We start from the raw sequence: 24213 nt of genomic DNA, 5'->3' as shown, positions 1-24213 counted from the left end.
TCCTGCCCCCCCCCATGGTGCGGCTCTCCTCACCACAAGGTCAGACCCCACCTGAAGCGCTTCCTGCCCCGCCCGCTGGGGGGCCAAACCACACACTCCTGTCTGCACCACGGGGCTGCGGGGGCGTGGGAACCGCCAGCCTTGCCTCCCCACCCTGCCTGGCTCCTGACAGACCCAGAAAGAGAGGGGGAGAGAGCCCTCAGGCCTCCTGATAAATCTGCACCCTAAACAGTCACCCCTCCGGGACTTCTCAATAGGGTTCTGTACTCCACTCCCTAGGAGGAGGGCAGGAGGCAGGAGTGGGTGGTCCTATGGAACAGGGAGGAAACTGAGGCCCAGAGAGGTTGTGAGGCATGGCCGGCATCGGAGGGGCACTGAAGTGAGGAAAGGGGAAGTGAGCAGAGCCCCCAGACAATAGCTGGGGATGGCCACAGGGCACCTAGTGTCTGCCCCTCCCCCGGGGGTTTGCTGCAACATCCTGTCAGTCTGTGGGAGGGGAGGATGTGACCCCAAGCAGGGTCTCCAGGACACGAGGGGTAGCGGGCATGGAAGGGGGCAGGGGACATGAGCAGGACTGGGTCCTGACGGGAACCTCTAGAAGGAGGACAGGGGAGGCCAGGAACCCAAAGCACTGCTACACTTCCTTCTCCCCATGACATGACCATTTTGCCTGCTCCCCTGGGGTCCAGAGCCCCTCTGAAGGACAGAGAGGGGTGACTGGAGCAGGCACATGCACTTGGTCACGTGCCTGGGCTGAGCCAGCTCCATGGTCCAGACCCAAGGCTCCAGCCCCCTCGAGGGTACAGGGACTCCCAAGGCTGGCTCAGTCCAGATGGCCTTGTGGCCAGCCTGCCAGGGTCAGCCCCGCCTCTGCCCCAGAAACTCCAGGACCTGGTGCCAGCTGCACCACTTACCAGCTGAGTGACCTCAGCAAAGTCACTTCCCCTCTCTGGGCCTCCTCATGTGCAGTCATCTGCAAAATAGATGACAAATAGGTTTCGTCTCATAGTGACTTCCTGGAGCACTGAGTCGAGAGTTGCATCTTGGGTTAGTGAGGAGTGCTAGGATTGATTGATGATGTCTGCCATGGTGCCAGATATGAAGGAGGGGTCTATATGCCATTTATTTTGCTTTTTTCTGCTCCAACTTGTCTCTGGGGCTGGGGATCATTTGGAGTTAGAAGCCCTATTCCTAAGGGCCCCAGCATCCCTGCCAAGAGATCACAGAGCCAATAGACTGGTTTCTTATTAAGCCCATCCCTTCTATTCAGTGCCTATGAACACCCCACTCCAGAGAGGGTCATCCTCAATCCTCAGGTCACATTTGCAGTAGCTCATGACTGATACAAGTTGGACCACACCACTAGAAAACAGGACAGGCAAGGCCTGCATTACTGGGGACGTAGCTCCATGGTAGAGCGCTTGCTTATTATGTGTGAGGCCCAGAGTTCAGCCTCAAATACTGCAAAGAAAGAAAGAAAACACCTGCATTTAAAAAAAAAAAAAAGATAAGATAAAACACCATCCCTTGTGGATTAAATTAAGTGGATATAAATTTAGTGAGATCAGAAAATGCCTTAGAAACTGGGCGCACACCTATGATCCCACCACTTGGGGGGCAGAGGCAGGAAGATCTCCACGGGTTCAAGGCCTGGCTTGGGCTACACAGCCAGACCCTGTCTCACAAAAACAAACAAAAAAACCAAAAAGAAAGAAAGAGCCTTGTGCAGACAATGACCTTAAACCCATCTTCCAAGGGCAGATGTGGACCCTACAGGCAGGCTGGGGAGCAGTGTGGCAAAGGTACGGTCAGGAATAGGCAGGGAACAGTGTGAGGAATGGCACATGGGGAACTCCCCGCACCCACTCATCCTCCTGTGAGCACTGCCCTCCAGCCGGACCAGGGATGGAACCTGCCTTTGCTCATCCTGTAGGCTGCGGTCCCTCAATCAGAGCCTCCTGCCTGCCTCAGCCTCGCAGCCATGGTAGGAGAACATGGCTTCTTGCAGCTTCCTCAAAACATTGCTTCAGAAGTCCTGCCCTGGTGGGATGAGCGGTGTTGCTGGGATCTTGTTAGAGAATGTGCTGGGGCTGAGCTGCAGCGCACCCCGCCCACCTGTGGCACTGCTTTGTGCTCGTGTGCAGAGCGTGCACGGGTGGCTGTGCCCGGGCCAGCCTGGAGTCCGCCCCACTCAGTCCACTCCTTCCTGGATCCATCCGCAGCAAGTGTTCATGGGACATATTCTGTGCTGGGACAGCTGAGGTGTCCAGAGTGACAGGTACGGGGGTTGGAGGTGAGGTCACAGAGGCAGGGACAGACCAGATCACACACGGCCTGGCCGTGCTTCCAGGCTTTGTCATAGTGGGTCATGCTGGTGCTGTGAAAAGAAAAGTAAGTAAGGTGGGGACAAAGATGGCCTCTGGGAGGTCTCTCTGATCAGGCAACGCTTGAGCTGAGACCTGTGTCTCAGAATAAAAGTGCAAAGTCCATAAAAGTATCCAGAGAATAGCAGCCTTGGAAAGGGACTGGCCTATGCAAAGGCCCTGGGGTAGGAATGTGCCCATTGTGTTTGAGGAACAGCAGGAGACCAGGGTGGCTAGAGTGGACAAAGGGTGCAACGGGGAAATGACGTTGAAAGAGTAGGTGGGGCCAGATCTGATGGTCAGATGTTACTCTCAGCAGAGCAGGAGCCACAGGGGCCTTGAGAGCCAAGGACACCCAGGATGTGACCCAGAGCTGGGAAAGATGGCAGAGGGACAAGTATGACAGATGCAACTCTGCCCGGGGGTAGCCAGCCCCACTTCTGTTGAGAGCAGATTTTGGGGGGCCGGAAGGATGCCCCAGAGGCTGTGCCAGCCTGGGCCCCCAGAAGGAGGGCAGGGGGTGAAGACTGGTCCTGCTTCCGGGAGGCCCAGGGGCGGTGGTGCCTGTCCAGGGTGGGAGGATGTTCTCACTGCCTTGGAGGAAACGCACGCATCCCACATCAAAAGGGGCCCTGGGCGCTCCCACACTCCGTGTCGTGGGAACTCTGCTCCCCGGGGTTCTCACGGGGGGCGGGGCTGCAGCTTGAGAGAGGCTGGGGTGGCCTTGGGACTGTCCTCCTTGCTCCCCAGCACTCCTGTCACCCCACTCGCAACCCTCTTCCTGGGAGACAGCCTGACATTTGTGACCCAGGGCGCTGTAGCTCTTAAGAGGTTCCAGACATTTTACGGTAGTCAAGATCCCAAACATCCCTGTCCCAGGGTCCCCCTGCCCAGCTCCCAGCCAGAGGCCCAGGGAGTGCAGGGACTTGGAGCATCACATAGACCTCAGGTAGCAACCTGGGTTTGCTGACTGAAGAGGCTGCCTGGAGACGTGTGCTGTGGATTCTGCTCAGCCTAAGGGTTCTGTGATGGATTAGTGATGTCTGCCACCAGCAGGAAGAGGGACACCAGTAGCTCGTGAGCTAAATATTGTTTCTGTTCATCCATTTCACAGACAGTCCTGAGTAGAGGGAGGAATGTTTTCTTCTTGTGAGCCAGGAAGGAAGAAAGAGGAGTGGGGAGAACAGATGTGCTGAGGATCTCGATCTGTGTGTCTCCCCTGGGGGGCTGGCCAGGGAAGAGGAGGAGCTGGAGGAAACAGTTTCTGTGCTGTCCTGCAAAGTATGGGGAGAGAAGTTAGGGCAGTGTCTTCCTCCAGGAAGCCCCGGGAGATCTGACGGAGCTGGGGAGGGTCAGGTGGACACTCAGTGCCACAGGCTGCAGGAGACAGCCCCGCACCCAACTATGAGCTTCACTTGCGTTAGCTCATTTAAGCCTGGCAAGACTCTCCCCATGACAGATGGGGAAACTAAGGCACAGCACCTCCACTGCCCAGGTCCTGAGAGGCCCAGGGCACCTGCCCTCCTCCCCACCTCCCTCTGGAACTGTGTGCAGGGACTCCAGGTCACTGATGCGCCTCTTCTGGTGACCTGGCCCCCAGTGCTGTCTCCAGGCACAGCCTCCCCTTGGGGGTCTGGGGTGGGCGCCCAGGGCCAGCGGTGTGAGTGGCTGAGTCGCTGTGGAGTGGAGTGCTGTGTGCCGTGCACGTGTGCAGTGTGACTCAGTGTGATCCTGTGTGTAGCCAGCAGCCCCGTGTAGGCTGTGTGTGCTGATGCTTCACTGAGGCCAGGCACCCATCCCCGACGTGGATGCTTTTGCTCTTTTTCTTTCTTTTTTTTTTCCCTTGAGACAGGGTCTCACTATGTAGCCCAGGCCTCGAACTCACAGCAATCCTCCTCCCTCAGCCTCCCGAGTGTTGGGATTATCACAGGCATGCACCACCATGCCTGGCTGTTTTCCTCTTTTTCCGCTGCAAGTCAGGATGGGACAGTGTGGACGTGTGTGTATGTGCATGTGTGTGTGCACGCATGTGTGGTATGTTCCCCAAGTGTGTGAGCCCTAAGTGTTGGAGCTGTGTCCCCTGCGGAGTGAATGTGTGTGCATGCTTGTGTGGTGAGCTCCAGGCACACGCACGTATCTGGCTCTGACTGTGTTTGTGGGCAAGGGGTGTTTCCTGGATGTGTCTGTGTGCATCCATGTGTGTGCATGTGTGGTATGCATGCCCTGGTGTGTGCTGTGTTGTCCCTGAGCATGTGCGTGTGTCTATCCATGTGGGGAAGCGGGTCCCATGGCATGTGGGTGCATGTGTCTGCTGTGTGTCCCCTGGGGGAGGGTTTTGTCTCTGTGCAGAGTGTACAGTGTGTGCATGGTCTGTGTGTGTGTGCATGCGAATCTGGATCTGTGCATGTGGTGTGATCCCTGAACACATGTGCGCCGTGCTCCTCGGGCCACTTTGCCTGTGCTGCTGGACCTGCCATGGGGACCGTCTGCTTGGAGACGCACCCAGCCAGCCACCTTGTGCCCGCTGCACCCGATGGGAGCAGAGTGCTGAACTCCGAGACCTTCCAGATGAAGAGACGGCTCCCTCACACCCCACAGTGCTGGCCAGCCTCGGCCTTAGAAGGCAGACAGGCCCCTCTGCCACCCCCAAGCTCAGAGCTGTCCTGCTCCAAGTTGATCCAGCCAGGTCTCCGAGCCCTCCTGCAGGGAGACTCCCCTCACCTGCTCCTTCCTAGCTGTGCTGAAGTCACTGAGGCTCAGGGGCACTGTCTTCGGCCCCCCCAGTGCTGTGCTCTTGCCCCACATGGGGTGCTCTGGTCCCGCTTTGCAGAGAGGGAAACAGGATCAGAGAGCTTGGTGACTTGCTGAGGCCCACACTGCAACACTTCAGTGGTTTCCTCTCTGAGATGAGAGAAGTCACCCCATACTTAGGGGCCAGGAGACACCGATGACAGCAATGATGGTGGTGGTGGTGGTGATGGTGGTGGTTTTGGAGTCTTTTCGGCTCTAGGGAGTGTGCTCAACCTTGAGGTGTAGAATTTCACCGAACCTTCACGGCACACGAAGAGAAGGTACCATGTCATGTCTGATCTACTGTGTGGGGGCACAGCTTAGGAGAGGCGTGGTGGCGGGTTAGTGGTTGAGCTGAGACACGGAAGCAGCTCTGGCTGCCCCAGAAGCTGAGGATGCTTTTCATTCAGAAGACAGTGCCTTAGTCGCAGGGACTGACGTCAGTCCGTAGTACAGAGCGGGGCAAATGTACATCAACGAGGGCCTTTGGAAAACCTGGATTTTACGCTTGCTCACTCTGTCCTCGGGCAGAACTCATCAGAGCCTTTAATATGCTCACAAATGCTGTGCATCTCTGCATGGGGGACAGCAAAGTGTGTCCTGACTTTGATCCCTGAGTTCTTTTTTCCCAGAGCGTTTTATGAGGATGAATGCTCCACGCAGCAAGCTGCTCAAACACTAATCATTGGTGTTAGACAGAGAGGCAAATGGACCCAAAATGTTCTCCCTAAGGGGAGGTCGGTGTGGCACTGGGTCCTGACCACAGTCCATCCCATAACAGGGCCCACAGTAGGAATGGGGTTTCTAGACGGCAGACCGAAGGGACGGGGATGTGTCGGGGCTGGAGTCCAGCTGCGGCCTCTTCTCCTGTCCCTGCAGGGTCCCCGCGCTCCCGGTGAAGAACTTGAATGGTACTGGCCCGGTCCACCCGGCCCTGGCAGGTGAGGTTCCGGCTCAGGACCAGGACCGGAAGGAAAGGCCGGGCGCGTAAGGAGGCAGCCCTGTCTATCAGGCTGTGGCCCTGTCTATCAGGCTGTGACCCCGCCCCCTGGCCCGCTGGTGGGCGGGGCCAGGTGGCACGCACCCTACCTTGGACTCTTTGGCGTCAACAGGGGTGAGGTGGTGGGTGTGGGTGGGTGGGGGTGTGTGTGCGCGCGCGCGCGCGCGTGTGTGTGTGTGTGTGTGTGTGTGTGTGTGTGAGACGAGACTGCACTCCGGAAGAGCGGGGGGCGGGTCCAAGGAATCTGTCCACCAGTGACGGGAGGGCTGGGGTTGTGGGCCTGGCCGGTTCGGCCCCATCCCTGAAGCCCAGCCCCGCCCCTCCCCAGGCATGACTGGGATCCTGCTGTGTGCCGCGGGGCTGCCGGTGTGCCTGACGCGCGCCCCAAAGCCCATCCTGCACCCGCCGCCCGTGAGCAAGAGCGACGTGAAGCCGGTGCCCGGCGTGCCCGGGGTGTGCCGCAAGACCAAGAAGAAGCACCTCAAGAAGAGTACGCCCTCCGCCACCCTCGCAGCCCTGAACCCCACTGTGCGCTTAGGCCTTGCCACCTCGCTGCAACCCCTCCAATCAGCCCCTCCCCCCCAGCTCATCCTCCGCTCACTGCTCCAGTAACCTCCTGACCCCACCCCGAGCCACGCCCTCGGAGTAGACCCTGGGTGCCTCACACCTGTGCTCTTGTGTCCCTGCAGGTAAGAATCCAGAGGATGTGGTTCGAAGGTACATGCAGAAGGTGAAAAACCCCCCTGACGAGGTGAGTCCCCCGGAGAGTCCAGATCCGGGAGTCCAGATCCGGGACCCCAGCCTTCACCCACGGCACTGCAGACCCCTCCTCCTGCCTCTCCTTGCCCCTGCATTTGCTTTATGGGGTCTCCAGCTTAAGTTTAATAGAAGTTCATTTATCAACCTTTTTTTTTTCCTTCTTGAGATACTGGGGATTGAACCCAGGGCCTTGGAACTAGTAAGCTACATACATTCTCAACCCCCCCCCCCTTTTTTTTTTAGTGCCAGGGATGGAACTTGGGACCTTGCGCAATCCCCGGCTCTCAGCCCTTTTTATCTTTTGAGATAAGTCATTGAATTGCCCAGGCTAGATTCCAACTTGCAATCCTCCTGCCTCAGCCTCCCAGAGTGCTGGGGTCACAGGCGTGGGCCACCACACTGGGCTGCATTTAACCATCTCTTGACGATCGACGACAGTTTCGTGTCCCATTTTCACCCATACTTTCCCCTGTGCGCCTTTAGGGTTTGCTTTAGACTTTACCCTTCGTCTCCGTCCCTCTGGAGGAGGCGGGTGTGAGGGAGCCCTCTCTTCCTGTTCAGTACAGGAGAGCGTCCTCTCCTTTTGCAATACGGGTCCCACAGAGGGGTGGTCTGCTGCGCTGCCTGAGGGGGCCAGCGCTGACCCGGGCGGTGTCCCCTCCGTGCCCCCTCAGGACTGCACCATCTGCATGGAGCGGCTGGTCACAGCGTCAGGCTACGAGGGCGTGCTGCGCCACAAGGGCGTGCGGCCCGAGCTGGTGGGGCGCCTCGGCCGCTGCGGCCACGTGTACCACCTGCTGTGCCTGGTGGCCATGTACTCCAACGGCAACAAGGTGCGTGGAGGGGCGCTGGCCAGTGTGCGGCGGGGCGGGGCAGGACCCCGGCAAGGCACTCACCCCAGCCTCCCCGGCCAGGACGGCAGCCTGCAGTGCCCCACCTGCAAAGCTATCTATGGGGAGAAGACGGGGACCCAGCCGCCGGGGAAGATGGAGTTCCACCTCATCCCCCACTCGCTGCCGGGCTTCTCGGACACCCAGACCATCCGCATCGTCTACGACATCCCCACGGGCATCCAGGTGCTGGGCCCCGACCCGACACCTCTGCCCCCTCCAGGCCCTGCACCCACCTGTGGCTTACACCCCGCTGCCCCCACAGGGCCCCGAGCACCCCAACCCCGGGAAGAAGTTCACGGCCAGAGGCTTCCCGCGCCACTGCTATCTGCCCAACAACGACAAGGGCCAGAAGGTGGGTGCCGGTGAGGGCACAGGGGAGTGGGCTCCGGGATCCCTCTTGTCCCCAGTCCCTCCTCTCCTACTTGTCCCCCACCAGCACCCAAACAGCAGCAGCAACCACAACCACCTCCTTCACACATGATCCCCGCCCCAGCCCCTGAGCTCTAGGCCCCGACCCATTTTACAGATAACGGAGCTTGAGACAGCGCAAGCAGCTTGCCCGAGTCACACAGCCACTAAGTGGCGGAGTCGGGATTCGAACCCAAGCAGTCCAGGGCTTCACTACCATACTATAGTGTGTCTGATTTTGTTTTTCAAGAGAACCCAGAAATTCAGATTTTCACGTGAAATCTCTAGGGTTTTTTTTTATATTGGCAACTAAATCACAAAGTGGCTATTTTTATGCAGCATGGGGGCCACACCAAGTACAGCCAAGAGCTGCCAGTTTGAGACCCTTCCTTCACCCCGGAAGAAATGAATGATTTGGGAAGAGCTTTTACTAAGAGAGCCAGGCGGGCGGGAGTCAGGAAACACAAACAGGAAGGAAGTGGCCAGGCCAAGCAGGCCTAGTAGGTGCTAACTCGGGCGGCTACGGCCTGGCACTGCCTGCAACCTGTGCCCACCCCCAGGTGCTGCGGCTGCTCATCACGGCCTGGGAGCGGAGGCTCATCTTCACCATTGGCACGTCCAACACCACGGGCGAGTCGGACACCGTGGTATGGAATGAGATTCACCACAAGACGGAGTTCGGATCCAACCTCACGGGCCATGGCTACCCGGACGCCAGCTACCTAGACAACGTGCTGGCCGAGCTCACGGCCCAGGGAGTGTCTGAGGCTGTGGCGAAGGCCTGAGGCCCGAGTCTGCACACCCGCCCTCTGCTTTGCCCCTGGTTCGGCACACGTCTCCCTCCGCCAGCCAGGTGTGACCTGGTGTCCCCAGTTCAGGGCTGGGGAGGGGCCTGCACAAGGAGCCGGAAGCATTCGGGGATTTTCTTGGTGGCAGTTGGGATGACGGGAGGCCGCCAGGTCTGTTGGCCCTGACCCATAGCTCCCTGAGAGGGCCGCAGAGAGAGGATTGGAAACCACAGCGACCTCCCTGCCAAAAAGACAGTGACCCACCCCACCCACCAACACACGTCCTGGTGAACACACGTGAACACGTGCACGCACACCCACGTGCCTCCCCTCTCCCCCAGGCCGGGGGGAAGAGGCAGAGACCGATCTGTGCTCCGGCCGCCTCTGCACAGGCTTGTCCACGCCCGGGACTCAGGGTGAGCACTGAGGGCCTCTGGGGCTCTTGGGAGACGGAGAACTTGGGGAGCTTGGTCTCCCCGTGCTCACCCCCCTGCTTTGTCTCTGCCGCCACCGAGAGGGGAGGCCCCCAGACCATTGCGTAGATTTACCCAGGCTGGGCCAGAGTGCACAGGGACGTGAGACATCTTACTCTGTGCTGTGTCTGTCTCCTCCTCCCCCTGCCCCTCCCCAGGCCTTATGTCTACCACACAGGAAGCCACTCTCCTCCTCCCCATCCCCATCCTGTCCACCGCGTCCCCCCAACTTTGACATCCAAAAGCTGTGGCTTCTGCTTTCAGGAGCAGGAGCAGGAGGAGGCCTGGGTCAGGCCAGTGCATTGAGAGGGAGAGAGGACAGTGAAGAGTTAATCTCCCTCTCCCAGGGAGTGGGCAGTAGGGTGGCTGATGGTCTCTAGCCAACCAGGGGCCCGTTGCCCAGGCAACTCACCAGCTCCGCCTCTGTTGATTGGCTGTCTCGGTGGGAGTCAGCCAAGATTTAAAGGGACGCCAGCGATTGCTCTTTTGAAAGACCGTACTAGTCCCACTGTGGGTGGAGAAATAAATGGTCTTTCTCCTCCTCCCTCCAGTCTCTTCCTGTCCAAAGGGGGCTGGGTGGCAGTGTCCTGGGGGGGGGGGGGCTTGGGGAACACGGGAAATGATCACTTGCAAAAGAAGGGCACCTCCAGGCCACTGCCTGGGGCTATGGAGTGGAAGGTCCCTAATTTTCCTGTCCTGGGGCAGAAAGGGGGAGGGGCTGATGCAGAGGCACGCACTCCTGGACTCCCTGGACACCAAGGGAGCAGGGGCCTGCTCTGTAACAGAAGCACAAGGGGATGCCCACATCTGCTCGCCAACACAGCGAGGGGACAGGGGCTCGGGCTGGGAGCACCTGGGCAGGGTCTGTCCAGGGACAGACTGGGCAGAGCCAGGCTCTGTCAGCCTCACACAGGAGCTCCTGTCCCTGGCCAGGTTCTGGGGCTGCTGTGGGCAGCGCTGTGGGTCCAGGTGACCCCTGCTGGCCATCTGTGGAATCGCACCGTGTCTTCAAGGGTACACTTAATGGTGGCCAGGCCACCTTGAATAAATATCCCGTTGTGTCCTCCCCACACCGTTACACAAAACAGGGAGACATCCTTGGAGGTTCTTCAAGATCTGCCAGCTGGGTGTCCCCCAACAGTCTGGCTCACTCCCCAAATTTCACCTCAAACTATAATGTAGAAACGTGCAGACTGCCCCGGGAGACGACCACTCATATTACCTGGGGAACTGGTTGAAAACCCCGATTCCCATCCCTGCGAACCTGCAGGCTCTGAGTCAGTGGCCAGATGCAGCCCAGGAATCTATTCCCACCAGACAGGGTCTGAATCTGAATATCTAATCCCAGAAGCTTGGAGTTGGGCCCTTAGCCAAGGTTAAAAAGAATCAGTGAGGTTAGAGGATTTGAAGACACAGAAACAGGAAGGGCTGAGACCATTTAGTGCCCATCTGGGCAACAAGGCCACATGGGCATTGGGATTTCAGGTATAGCTGTATCCAGCCGCTCCAGGCCAAGCTGGCTTTGTAGATATGGGCACAAGCTAGTCCAGTGGAGCAGACTCCAGGCTCATCCACGCAGAGTGATATTCAGTGCAAGGCTGGCCCGGGCCGTGGGGCTTCCATGCCCCACCTGGACAGGGACACCAGGACAAGGCATGTCTACAGCAGCTTCCAAGTCACAGCATCAGAGAGGTTCAGGACAGCCTCAAGGAGACTCCTGTGCCAGGGGAGGGCGAGGTGGCCTTATGGCTCTCAGCTCCTCCTCCTCCTCAGCAGGATCTGTGGCTTCCTCAGGACCCCCGGGGGCCCAGGGCCACCTTCCCCTGGCCCTGCCACTGGAACTCCTCATGGGCATGATCCAGGTCCTCCAGCACCTCCAGCAGATGGGCAGCTGCTGCTTTCTGCCGGGCCAGAGCCTCCAAGCAGGACCCTGGGGGACACAGGGTCACAGGTGGTTGGGGCAGCAGCCAGCACCCAAACCCAGGGCCGGACTGCAGACTGGGCTCGGGCCCTGCAAAGCCCCAGAAGTACCAGGACCCCCACAGCCTGATTGGGGCCTGTAAATGGGAGGGTGGACAGGGGACACAGGTTGCTCAGAAAGCTGCGGGAAAAGAAGGGGACCTCCCTTACCCTGCACTGAGTCTGCCTCCCCGGCTGCATCTGGGTTGGACTCCTCCAGGACTTTCAACCTAGAAGTGGACACGGAGAAAGACAAGGCTGGGTCTGATTCCCAGTCCTGCCCCAGACCCAGGGGTGGCCTGCGGCTGTAGAAGATATTACAGGTTCCCCAAATCATCATCACTGCAAACAGTTTTAGTTTGGCAGACGCTGCCCTAAGCCCTTCACGTGTATTAACTCGTTTAATGATCACACCAAATTACATGAGGTAGGTATGACAGATGAACACAGACACAGAGACACAGTAACTTGCCTGAGGCCACACAGCATAATAATCACTGTGTACTGAAAGACAACTATGTGTCCAGGTCCCTACAAAGAACTAGGTTAACCCCTTTGATCTTAGGCAGGTACCGTTATTACCCTCCTTTTCTGTAGAGGAAACTGAGGCACAGAGGAGGTCCCACGGCCACCAGATGGCTCACTCAGGATCTGAGTCCAGCAGGCCAGCTTCAGTACCCACTCAGGAATGGGCTGGGACAGTTCCTCCTCACTCAGTAACAGTGGCCTGAAGGCCAGGAGGGGAAGGGACCTAGTCGAGGTCACACTGCAAGCTCAGGAGGCCAGGGTTTTCTGTGAATTGTCCCCATGATGGAGCCTGGGATGCACTCAGCTCTGCATTAGGACCCAAAGACAAGACTCCCCAAGGCCCCGGCCTGTGCCTCCCTGGCGGTCACAGGAAGCAGAGCAGAAGTGGTGGCGCGCACCTGAGCTGGTCCCGGCCCAGAACCAGTTGCCTGTAGACCATCTGGGCCTCGGCGTCGGGGTCCAGCGGGTCGCTCCAGTCTCCCAGGGTCACAGCCGCGTGTGTGCGGCTGCAGCCGGCAGCTGCGGAACCAGGGACGCAGCGTCACGGGGACTTCTCCGTCCCGCATGGGAGGCCACACGGCCCAGGGGTCTCCATCCCCTGCCCCGCAGCCTCTAAGATGCTTCCGCGGGCCTGGTCCTCCTCCGCTCTAGAGCCCCGGATGTTGCTGCCTTGGGGCTCCGCTCTCTCTGCCTCCACTGCTGCTCCCCGGGTCCCGGCCATAACAGTCCAGTCCTCCTTGAGAGCCGGCACAGGATGGGTCCTGAGAAACTACCACTGCTGGTATCATTTAACCAGCATCAACTCCTTTAACCCTCTCAGGACCCTATGAAGCAGGAACTAGCATCAGCCCCGTCTCAAGCACAGTGAGGTTAAGTAACTTGTCCAAGGTTGCACAGCCCACCCAGGCAGAGACAGCCGCTGAGGGGCGGGGGGCGGAGCCTGTAGGCGGCCCCGCCCATTACCTGAGCGCTCGGCCTGGAGGCAGCAGGTCCAGCGCCCCCCGCGGAAGGCCCCGGGGTGGCAGGCGGCCAGCTTCTCCTGGTTGGGCGCGCTGGCTTTGCGCAGGGCCGACAGCCACTGGTTGAGCTCATTCACATTCTGCAGAGGGGTGGGGCGTCAGGAGCTGGGGCGGCCCCAGGGTCGCCCTCGCTCTCCTCATGGACCTCACCTTGCACTGAAGGTAGGTGGTGTGCAGCGTGCCCGCACTGCCCCGTGTCACCACCTGCATCACGTGTGGCAGCTGGAAGGCGCCCTCGTCCACGCGCTCCACAGCACAGATGTGTGACACTGGGATGGAGGTGGGAACCTGGGGACAGGGTTTTCTCTGCAGGCAGGCTCAGAACAGGGACAGCTTTGCCGGTGGGTGTGCACCAGGTGGGGGCCCTTGGGGCAAGGACGTTCAACCGTGTGTGTGTGTGTGTGTGTGTGTGTGTGTGTGTGTGTGTGTGCCCTGCGTCCCACAGTCCTGCCCCATCACTGCCGAAGGGACATGGCTTCTCTGGGCCCTGGTTTCTTTCCTCACCATCACCATCACCACTGTCACCATAATGGCCACGTCTATGGAATGTGCTCTAAGCCCTTCCTAGTAATTGATGCATTTAATCATCCCAACCAACTCCTCAGGTTGGGTTGGGTCTGTCATTCTCCCCAGCTTGTAGATGAAAAGGCTGGGGACAGGAAGCCAGTGACCCTCCCATGTCACTCAGCCCATGGTGCCAGACTAGACCCCAGGGAGTTGAGGCCTGGAATTTGCTATGCTGATGAACAGAAGCAGGAGTGCGGCCCTGGCCATGGGAGCCACCCTTGCATCTGGGGTGCAGACAGGGATGGGGAGTCCAGCAGGCATCTGCTTTGTATCAGTGGGGATGCAGCCCCAGGAGACATGGGTGTCCCTGACTTGCCCTGCCATGTCTTCCCCGGGACTCGCCCTGGCAGTAGGTGCTCAGTACGTGTTTGCTGAATGAATGAATGAATGAATGAGGCAATGGATGCCCAGGCATGTGTGTCTGCACAGCCAGCCTGTCCCAGAGGGAGCACATCCCATCTTACCCGAGTCTGCATAGCTCCTGCATCTCCACACTGCGGAGGGCGTGAGAGATGCACCTGATCCTGTTGGCGCCACCCTGGCCCCCAGCCAGGAGCACACCCAGAGTTGCTCAGTTGCTTGGCATTCTGGGGACCTGTCCCTGTCCCTGCCCCAGAGCCCTCCCCTGCACCGGGAGCTCACCTGCCACTCGGGACCCTTGGCGTAGGACAGTGTCTCCCCGCTGAGCCGGAAGTAGCGCTTCTTGAAGGCGAATCGTGTGGCCAGGCCGCTGGGCTCCTCCTTGCGCTTCAGCAGGAAGCCTTCGCGGACAGTCTCCGAGGGCGGCACCAGGGCCCGGGCAGGGCCACCAGCCTCTGGAGAATGGAGAAGAAGGTGGGGGACAGCAAGCCAGAGGAGGAGCACCTGACTCTGGACTCCGCCCCTTGCTGGCCTGGGCAGCACCCGGCAGGCAGGCTTGGTCCCTCTCCCACTCCCAGGGACCTGCGGGGCACGGGCAGGAGACCCACAGGGGGAGCTCAGCCCAGTGCACGTCCTGAACAGGCCTCACCACTCTGCAGCCAGGGTGCTGGGTTTCCACAAGTTGCTCCCAAGGGGATTAGACCCAAAAGGCTTAGGGCCTGCCACTTTCTGACCCACAAAGGCCAGTGGACTCAACCCCATGTATTCTTCTCCATTTCATCCAAGTCAAAGCCAAAGTCCTACCCATTCCTGCCACCCAGCCCCTCACTTCTCCTCTGCCCCCTCCTCTTTTTCCTATTGCAGTCTTCCTACCTCAGGGCCTTTGCACCTGCTCTGCCCCACCTGGAGCTCTGCCCACGCTGCTCAGAGCCTTCTCTTGTCCTCCTCCGGTCTCGGTCCTCACGTCACCCAAGTGAAGCCATCAGCCTGCCATCCTTCCCTCTACGTTCTTGTCCCTCCTTTATGTCCCATCCCTAACATACTGAATCTGCTTGCTCTTCTTTACAGCTGTGGTCCCCACTAGAACAGAACTTCTGTGACAGCAAGATCTGTCTCATTCGGCCCTGTGTCCCAAGAACCCAGAAGGGTGCCTGTTACACAGTAGGCCCTTGATAGATTTTGCTGGTGACATGCACCCTATGCCATGCTCCCAGCCATGTGCCCACGGTGGCTGGGATGGCCTAGAGGACAAGCTCTGACTTCTACTCATCTCCAGGAAATGTTAGTTGATTGACTAGCTGATCTACATACCCACATCCCCAGTGCTGAGGAAGTGGGGACTCAACAGGGCCAGAGAGAGTGATCCGGGGGTGGCAGGTCCATGGGAGCTCACCCTCGTCTGCCTGCACATCCACCAGCTGGTCCAGGAAGTCCCTCACGCGGGCAATGCTCTGCAGCAGGAAGGGGTGCAGGGGCGCCATCCATAGCTCCTTGCCCTGGCCCAGCTGCTGGCCTAAGTTGCCGATGCTCTGCACGGCCTGAGGAAGGGGTGGGTGCCTGGCTGAGACACGCAGACTTCAGAACAGGGCCAGGGTCCAGGAGCTTGGCTCAGTGCTCAGGGAAGCGGGCTCGGGCCAACACAGGCCTGGGAGTCATCTGCTCCGCCCTCCCCCTTTCGGAATCTGCACCCGGGGCCTTTACTCTGTTCCTCCCCAAGCCTAGATCTACCCGGGGCTTCCCAGTCCTACCCTACATACTCAGGAGCCCATGAGAATCTCAAGGTGCTCCCGCTTGCTGAGGGTGGTCTAATTCACAGTGACGTGTAAGTGATTGCCAGCCTGCTTCCCACACCTCCTGGAAGGGCTGAGGTTCGATTATAAAAAAGCAACCCAGAAAGCAGGAAGAGGGCACTAGGATGGACTGTTGAGGGTGGGCTTCACACACGGGGCTCCTTGGGCCCAATGGGTCCTGTTTCTCCCTGGCTGAGACCCCGTGAAGGGGCCTGTGGGGCGGCACCTTGGCGAGTAGCAACAGGGAGCGGCTGGTCTGGGGGTCTGCGTGCTGATCTCGGAGGTCAAACAGCTTCGGCGTGAGGATGGCCGGTGCAAAGAAGCGCAGGAAGAGAAACCCGCTGACCGCCAGGTACTTCACGTCCTGCGGCAGGAACAGCAGGTGAGGGGCCCGGAGCCCCTCCCAGATGGGGAAACTGAGGCAGGGAGGAGCAGAAATGGGGGCTCCAGAGGGGGTGGGAGCAGATGAGTCGGGAGGCTGTCGCAGCCTGCTGAGTTTCCTCCTTTCTGGGCCTCAATTTCCCCAGTGGAGAATAGAGCGATGATACTAATCCTGCAGAGTTAGATTTAACTGAACCATCTTTGCGGGGCTAAGGACGTTCCACAGCCTCAGAGAGGTTAAGAGACTCATTCTCCACCACACAGCTGATGGGCAGGAGCAAGAGTCAGCCCAGACGTGGTGAACACAGCAGGCCAGCTGCTGCTCCAGAGCTCCTCACCCTCCAAGGGCTTCTCCCGTCACAGAGAAGGAACCGAGGCCCAGGAGAGAAGGCATTTGCCCAAGGTCACAAGCTTCTGGGCAGAGCCAGGATTTGCACCCAGTCGGGATGTGAACTCTGTTCCTCAGCACACACTCCTGCCATTCAACCCCAGCTACCGGGAGCACTTGCTGAGCCTCTGGACTACGCCAGAACTCTCACATCCGGTCCCACATCACAGCACCCCCACTTTCCAGAAGAAAAGGAGGCTCACAGTGTACCCCATCCAACAGGGTGCAGAGCGCACACCGGCCATGCCTGCCCCGGCCTCTGCCCGAAACCCACTGCAGGGCCTGTGCCCTCCCCGGAGTCCTGGCCTTGCCCGCAAACCTGCTCCCCACCCCCCTCGCACTTGTCCAGCTACACTGAGCTGCAGAACGTGCTCCTGCATTTATTTTGGGTGGCATTCACGCCGAGACAGTCCCCCTCCCCGGGCGCCTGTGGCTTCCTGGGCCAAGAAGGAGCTGGGCACTGGGCTGCCCAGAGGGGGCTCCCCACCTTCTGGAACCCCAAACTGTCCTCAAAGCTGCCACTTCCCACCAGCCAGCTCACTTAAGCCCTTGGTGCTGGTCCATTAACTCCCTTCATCTTTCCATCCTGCAGGAGGAAAGGGGCAGGGGACAGGTGTCAGAGCAGCCACTGACGGGGGCACCCCGTTCCCAACCCCACCCTCCTGGGCCTGAGAAAGTCCCTGCTCCCTACACCTCAAGGCTGAGACATGGGGGCACTGTGTGGCCCTGATGCCAGCTCCCCTCTCAGGGCTGGGCTGTCTGGGGAGCGGCCCCCATTCCTCCTCTCCTCACCAGCTGCCACAGCTGTGTCCCACTTAACACCTCCGTGGCAGCCAGGTGACAGGCGGGCAGGCAGAGGGGTGACAACCGGCCCCATCAGCGGGGAGGAGGGCACAGGAGCGGCCCAGCCAGGAGCCTGGGGCACTAGGTCTGAGTGCACCACCTTCGACCAAGGTGTTTTGACCTCTCTGGGCCTCGGTTTCCCATGTGAAAACAGGATGTGTGGAGAGAGGGCCCTCCGTCAAACGCCCTCAACCCGGGAATCAGGCTGTCCCATCTCCCCCATTCGGTGGCTTCAGATCTTTGTGCAAAGTGAACCCGAGGGCTGCATCCCTGTTACTTTCTCACTGTGTACAAGTTAGTCTCGCCGGATGTCACTCGTAGGCGAGGACGACAGCCACCTTGGAAGGTGTGCCGAGCATGAAAGTGGAGGACAATCCAACCCTAAGTGTGACGTTCGAGCCAGAGTTGTTTTGGTTCATTTAGATGAATTAGTCCGGACATTTTCTTTTTTCAGTACTGGGGAGTGTTTGGACTGAGCTGCATCCCCAGCCCTTTTTACTGTTGTTTTTTTTTCATTTTGAGACAAGGTCTCGCTAAGTCACTCAGCTGCCCGAGTTGGACTTGAATTGTGACTCCCTGCCTCAGCCTCCCTTAGTGCTACGTTTACAGGCATGTGCCACCAGGCCGGGCAGTGCTGACATTTTAAAAATGAGAAACTTCATATAAAATCTAGGATGTTAGCTTAAAACAAAAACCACTCCTTGAGCTGTGGCTATACCGGGCCCCTGTTCCTCTAAGGCCACCGTGGTTTAGGGTGCCCCTTTAGAGGACCCGTGGGGGCTGCCGTTTCCACAGGCTCCCCCATTCCCTGCTGCCCCACACCCACTGTGTTCACAGACCTTGCCTCCCTGAACCTGCAGCATCTGGGTTTCTGACTTTTGCATCAAACACAGCATGGCAGCAGCACCCTTTTAGATCTTGTTTTGTTTTGTGGAAACAGGATCTTACTTTGCAGTTCGGGCTAGTATTGAACTCACTATGTAGCCCAGGCTGGCTCAGCACTCACAGCTGTCCTCCTGCCTCAGCCTCCCGAGTGCTGGATGGATGACAGATGTGCACCACCACACCCAGCTACGTTGGGGTTTTTCTGCTGAGCACCAGAGACCCCTCCTCACCCCCACCGCTGTGCTGGGCACTGTCATTTGGTGAATTGGGAGCTGGACCTTACCAGCTGTGCAACTTAATCTCTCTGGGCCTGTTTCCTTCTCTGTAAAAGGGATGTAATACTGGAATCCACTTCACAGGGTGAGTGTGAAGATTAGAAAATAGATATAAATTGCTTCCAGCAAGATCTGATAAGGCCTGCATAGCATGTGAGCCACTGAGATCATTATTACCATTAGTGTCATTATTATTATCATGACCCACCCGCTTCAGCCAGGACAGAGGCCTGGAGTCCGGCCCCTGCGCCTCGGCCCCAGCCCTGGAAATCACCTCATGCTCGGCGGCCGGGAAGCGCTCCTCCACTCGCTGCTGCAGCCTCCGGAAGGCCAGGCGCATGGTGGGTGGGCAGCGCCCCACAGAGCCAACCATGGCGTCCACAATGAGCCCCAGGTAGCCGGTCAGCAGCCCCAGGCTGGTCTCCCGTACCTGCTCCTCCGAAGGCGTGCCCTTGAAGGAGATCCTCCTGGGGGGCACAGAGCCACTCAGTCTCGGGGCTCAGAACCCCCCTGGGCTGAGCAACCCATGTCCTCTTCCCACCTTCAGTCTCACTGTTGTTGCTTAAACACACAAGCTCACCCCACCTCTGAGCCTTTGCGGTGGCTGTTCCCCTTCCCCTGAGGGACTCGTTCCCCCATTCAGTTTAAACATCACCTCCTCTCAGGAGACACCCTCCCCATCACTCAACATCCTCAGCATGGCTGTTTCAGACACCTGCCCCAACCCCAGGGCTTTTGCACTTGCTGTGCCCCCTGCCTGGACAGCCTCCCACCAAGTCCCCATGACTTCCTTGCTCACTGCCTTCAAGTCTTTGCCTGAATGTCCCCTTCACTGTGAGGCAGTGCCTGTCACCACCCTGTGGAATATTATGATCCTCGCCCCGGCTTTACTCTCTTCCCTTCCCCAGATCATGTGCAATAATCTTTCTGTGCTCATTTCGGCAGCATATATACTAAAATAATCTTCTTTCTTATCCTATCCATCTCCCTCAGACTGAGGATCTGTCCCTCATTCCCTGGGCTCAGCAGTGGCTGTGGTGCATGGGTGGCCTCTGACATCCTGTCATTTAACCCTCATGGCGACCTCATGGGTTAAGTAGCCTGACTGATCCCATTTAACAGAGAAGGAAACTGACGCTCAGAGAGGTTGCCTTGCAAATAGGAACAGAGCTGAGAGGAGAACTGAAGACTGCCAGCTCCAAAGTCTGCCTGCCACCCTGCCCTGCCCAGGTTCCTGGGTGCCCTGTCCCTGGGGCACACACCGAGTCTCCTTAGGCCCCACCCCCTGGAGCCACAGACGGACCCTGCCCCTCTGCTCAGGGTCTGGGTTCAAATCCCAGCTTTGCAACTTCCTGGTGTGTGACCCTAGACGGGTGTCCTCTGGCTCTGAGGCTCCGTTTCCTCATCTGTACAGCAGGGTCCCGATACCTGCCTCGGAGGTGGCTGGAGGGTGGGCAGATCTCAAAGGGAAGGAGAGCCTTCCTCTGGTCCCCATCACGGTCCCATCCCCCACCCGTCCTGATAAAGGCTTCGGGAACTCAGGATGCACTCCCCCAGGCTGGGCTTGTGGGGACAACTCCGCTCACGTTCACAATGACCCACGCCTCGGGGGACATCCTGAGGTCCAGGACACGGAAGACCAGGATTCGAACCCAGGGAGCTCCTGCCAGAACCTGCACAGCCCTAGGGCCAGGGCTCTCGGGAGGCTCTGCGGTTACACTTGCAGCTCCAGGGAGGAGGTCAGGTGTGGCCCTCGGCCCCGGCTCACCTGGCCCGCCCCAGGTCCATCTTGCCCGGGTCCAGCTCCATGTACTTCTTCTCTTCGAACACGCGGTTGAGGACTGGCTTCAGCACCTCGTGCAGATAGTGCATGCCCACGAGCTGGGGGCGGGGCCACAGGGAAGCTATGGGGGGAGGGGCGGGGCCACAGGGCAGCCAGGGGTGCTGGGGGTGCAGCGGGGGTGGAGCCGCCCTCACAGGGGCGGGGCCCAGGGGACCACTGAGGGCGAGGTGGGGCAGCGCCACCTTTCGGGGCGCATGCTCCTTGGGGACAGGATCAGAGAGAGGTAGTGGAGCCTCTGAGGCCCTCTGAGGCCAGTCAGGCTCTGCGGCCTGGCTCAGCACTGGGAAGGGGTCCCACACACACACCACAGCCGCCACTGGGACCCTCTACACCGACACCTTCTCACCTTCATGAACTGCTCCACGGCCTTGGATGCCAGAGAGTTGGAACGGAAAAGGGTGTTGGGGTCAGCTGACAGAACACAGGGAAGTGTTTGCTGGAATTTGGGGGCTGGGCCAACCTGCCTCAGTCCCCAAGGTGGGCGTCATCTTCCTTCCTCCCCAAGAATCAGGGACGTCTCCTAAACATCAACTGTTCACAGCATAGAGGCCCAAAGTGGTCAAGTAAGCTGGCTGAGCCGCACAGCTCTCGAGGAGCAAGCTGGGCGCGTGCTCTCAGGCACTCGGCGTGCACAGCACCAGGGCCCCACACACGGGGGCCCCACCATCGGCCTAAGCCCCCTCGTCTCCCCAGGGACCCCCCCTGCAGACCCGTCCTGGAGAGTGACTTCAGGGGCCATGCAGGGACTCACTGGTCCGAGCCACCTCGCGCCGCGTGAGATAGTCCAGAAAGGGCCCAGCCAGACCCTGGCCAAGAAACAGCTTCACCAGCTTGGTGGCAAGGTCCTGGCGACAGTCCCCTGAGGTCAGCTCCTCCAGCACAGCCAAGGGGCTGGCAGTGTCCTCCTGTGCGGGGAGGGGAGGCCGGGGTGAGCTGCGGCCCTGGGACGCCCGAGCGGAAGAGCCCCGCCGGCGCCCGCACCCACCTCGGACAGGTTGCGCACGGACTCCAGCAGCAGCGCCGTGAGGGCCCGGTAGTACTTCGAGGGCAGGACGCGGTCCTCGGCCAGGCGCACCTTCAGCCGCACGGCTCCCAGGCTGCCTCTGCCAGGTCAGACCGCAGATTGGCAGGTGTGAGCACCGGTACGGAGCGTGCACAGTAGCACAACCAGACAGGTGTGAGCAGGCGTGACGGGCATCAATGGGATGGATAGGAACGGACAGACACCCACTGTGTAGCAGGTGTGGCCGGGGTGGAAAGATGAGGCCAGCGTCGGCAGATGTGTGTAGGCAAGAGTGAGGATCTGTGAACACCTGCACAGGTGTGCACAGGTGTGAACTGACGGCAACAGGTATGGACAGGAACACAGAAGTAGAGAAAGTGAGACGGTGTGGCCGGGGTAAATAAGCACAGTGGACAGATGCGGACAGGTGCGGGAGGACCGAGAGTTCTGAACACGTCACGTGTACACTGGTGGCTGGAAATAAGGTGACCTCATTCGGGTGCATTGGAACACACTGGAAGAGACCCTTCAAGACACTCTTTAAAGGGGATGGATGATGGATGGGCAGAGCAGCCAATGAGACTGCGAAGGATGACCTGGGAACCCCCGAGGCCCCGCCCCCAAGGTCCCAGGCTTGCCCCTCCCGCCTCACCCACATTACCCAGAATCCTCCTCGGCACTGGGGAAGGGCTGCAGGCGGAACCAGCCGTTGGGTGGTTTGTGCTGCAAGACCTGTGCGGGGAACTCCACCTGCAGGGGGACAGAGAACCTCAGCCTGCCTGGCCCAGGCTCATCCACTTCAGGGAAGGAGCTCAGGCTGCCCACCCACAGCGGGCACCTCTCCTCCCCCGGTCCTAGGTCATTAGCTCCCGTGGACACGTAACTTACAGCTAGGAAACTGAGGCTCAGGGAGAGGGTGTGGTGTGCCCGAGGTCACACTGCTGCTACAAACAGGATGTGGGGACTGGGAATACTTTCAGCTCTGTTTAGGGACACAATCGTGTCCATCAAAAAGTTTAATGACCATCCAGAAGGTCCCTAGACTCGGCCTCCTCTCTTGCTATTTTTACTTTTTTCCCCCCAGTACCAGGAATCGAACTCAGAACCTTGCACTTGCCAGGCAGGTGTGGGGCCATTGAGCTACATTCCCACCCCTATCTTTTTATTTTTAAATAAATTTATAAACATGCAATTCGCTTGTTTAAAATGTACAGCTCAATGGGTTTTCACACATTCACAGAGTGGTGAAAGCATCGCCATTGATTTTTAAAACATTCTCCATCAGCCCCTGAGAATCCTGAGGTATCAGCACCCTCCCCTCCTCCAGCCCCTTTCTGGGTCTAGATTTGCCTGTTCTGGACATTTCACATAAGCAGAGTCTGTGATCTGTTTTGAGGGGACTGATTCCTTTCACCAAGTGTCACAGTTTCAAGGCTCATCCACCCTGCACCATGAATTGTTGCTTTGTTCCTTTTCAAGGCTGAGTAGTATTCCACCACATGGATATACTGCATTTTGTTCATCTGTTGGTGGATATTTGGACTGTGCCCATTTCAGGCTGCTATAGGTAATGCTGCTATGAGCTTACCCTCAAAGTAGCTATCTACAGGTGGAATTTGGGAGTCAGTGATAACTCTGTCTTTAACGGTTTGAGGATCTGCCAGCTGTTTGCCAAGGCAGCCTTGCCTCTACATCACTGCTGGCAGCCTCCACCACGCCTCCCTCTCCCTCCTCCAGTCTTGCCTCCTTCCACGGGGCCACTTTCATTCCCAGCCACGGAGGGGCAGTGGCAGCCACACTCATCTCATAGCTGGAGGAGGAGGGAGAGACCTTGAGCTCAGGTGGGGACTGCAGTAGTGGAATTCGGGGCTCAGGTTCCGGGGTTCGGGCTCAGAGGTCTGAACTCACTCCTGGCTCTGCTGCTTCTGTCCTGACCGTGAGAAAGCCACTCCACCTTCCGGAACCTCCCTCACCCAGCTGCCCAGGGGCCCTGACCAGGCAGCCCACACGTCCGTCCTGCCGACCCCCAGGAGGCTCGGCCCGTCTTGCTCTCTGGCCCCCTGAGGCACTGGGGAGGCACGGAGGGTGTTGTAGGGAGGGAGGCTCACCATGCCCAAGAAGTCGTTCTTGCCCACCATGTCCCAGTCCCACAGTTCCACACGCAGCGGGGCGGGGGCACCCGGCACCTCCCGGAGCTCCAGCACTTCGTCCCAGTGTGGGAAGCGCGTCTTCTTGATGATCTGGGACGGGAGAGGGAGCGGAAGTGAGGGAGCGGATGGGCCCCCTGCCAGGTGCCCCACCCCAGCCACCCCAATGGCTGCTCACCGAGCTCTCCCAGCTCTGGCTGCCCCAGAATATGCGGGCAAATGGATCTGACGTGCCAGACATGTCTCGGGGGGCCAGGTCCCTGGGGACAGAGGAGACAAGGCCTGAGGGGACGCAAAACCCTCGAGGACCATGGCCAAAGGTGGGCCTTGAAAGGGGGTGCCAGATAGATTACGCAAATGGCACTGGTTTCCACGGCAACCAGCCATCCAATCCCAGCACCTCTGGTCACCTCATGCACCCTATGAGGAAGCACTAGTATCCTCATCTTTGCAAGTGAGGAAACTGAGGCACAGAAAGGTCAGGCCCAGCATCACAAGCCCAGCAAGTAAAGGTGTCGTGCAGAGGGAAAAGGGAGACTCTGCCTCCCTGAGGCCCTGGAAGGGAACTAGATGCAAGATTTCCAAGCCTGGCTCTGCACTCATTGGCTGGGTGACACCTGGAAAAGTCACTTTACCTCTCGGAGCTTCTGTTTTCTCATCTGAAAAATGGGAGTGATTCACGAGACCAACCTCATGGGTCCCAGGGTCAAATGAGATGTGGCTGCAAGGTGTTTAGTACAGCATTTATTCA

General features: G+C 58.9%; 2 protein-coding genes across 4 annotated transcripts in view; one reads left to right on the top strand and one right to left on the bottom strand.

Moving 5' to 3' along the window:
* Positions 1–10018, top strand: part of Dtx1 (deltex E3 ubiquitin ligase 1) — a 30944-nt gene extending 20926 nt beyond the window's left edge. The window contains exons 4-10 of the mRNA XM_004843754.3: positions 6033–6094; positions 6482–6643; positions 6843–6904; positions 7587–7745; positions 7827–7988; positions 8068–8157; positions 8774–10018. Coding sequence (XP_004843811.1) covers positions 6033–6094; positions 6482–6643; positions 6843–6904; positions 7587–7745; positions 7827–7988; positions 8068–8157; positions 8774–8998 — 922 coding nt within the window. The 3' untranslated portion in view covers positions 8999–10018. The remainder of the gene's footprint in view (positions 1–6032; positions 6095–6481; positions 6644–6842; positions 6905–7586; positions 7746–7826; positions 7989–8067; positions 8158–8773) is intronic.
* An 873-nt stretch (positions 10019–10891) lies between these two features.
* Rasal1 (RAS protein activator like 1) overlaps positions 10892–24213 on the bottom strand; it is a 35382-nt gene continuing 22060 nt past the window's right edge. For 2 of the 3 annotated variants that reach the window (XM_087198315.1, XM_004843751.3), the window contains 16 exons: positions 23641–23722; positions 23424–23555; positions 21977–22065; positions 21298–21415; positions 21064–21217; positions 20659–20723; positions 20238–20350; positions 18744–18936; positions 15924–16061; positions 15301–15445; positions 14190–14362; positions 13131–13268; positions 12925–13060; positions 12360–12480; positions 11605–11663; positions 10892–11404 (listed from right to left, as the gene is read on the bottom strand). In XM_087198315.1, coding sequence (XP_087054441.1) covers positions 11265–11404; positions 11605–11663; positions 12360–12480; positions 12925–13060; positions 13131–13268; positions 14190–14362; positions 15301–15445; positions 15924–16061; positions 18744–18936; positions 20238–20350; positions 20659–20723; positions 21064–21217; positions 21298–21415; positions 21977–22065; positions 23424–23555; positions 23641–23722 — 1996 coding nt within the window. In that variant the 3' untranslated portion in view covers positions 10892–11264. Of the gene's footprint in view, positions 11405–11604; positions 11664–12359; positions 12481–12924; positions 13061–13130; positions 13269–14189; positions 14363–15300; positions 15465–15923; positions 16062–18743; positions 18937–20237; positions 20351–20658; positions 20724–21063; positions 21218–21297; positions 21416–21976; positions 22066–23423; positions 23556–23640; positions 23723–24213 lie in introns of all 3 variants that reach the window. The other variant, XR_015446277.1, reaches the window with a different exon arrangement.

This window comes from Heterocephalus glaber, unplaced genomic scaffold (assembly GCF_053883595.1).
Source record: "Heterocephalus glaber isolate CG9 unplaced genomic scaffold, H.glaber_assembly_v1.0 deba00001687, whole genome shotgun sequence".
Lineage (NCBI taxonomy): Eukaryota > Metazoa > Chordata > Mammalia > Rodentia > Bathyergidae > Heterocephalus > Heterocephalus glaber.
The sequence above is the reverse complement of the archived record's forward strand: the minus strand, read 5'-3'. Positions and strand labels throughout refer to the sequence as shown.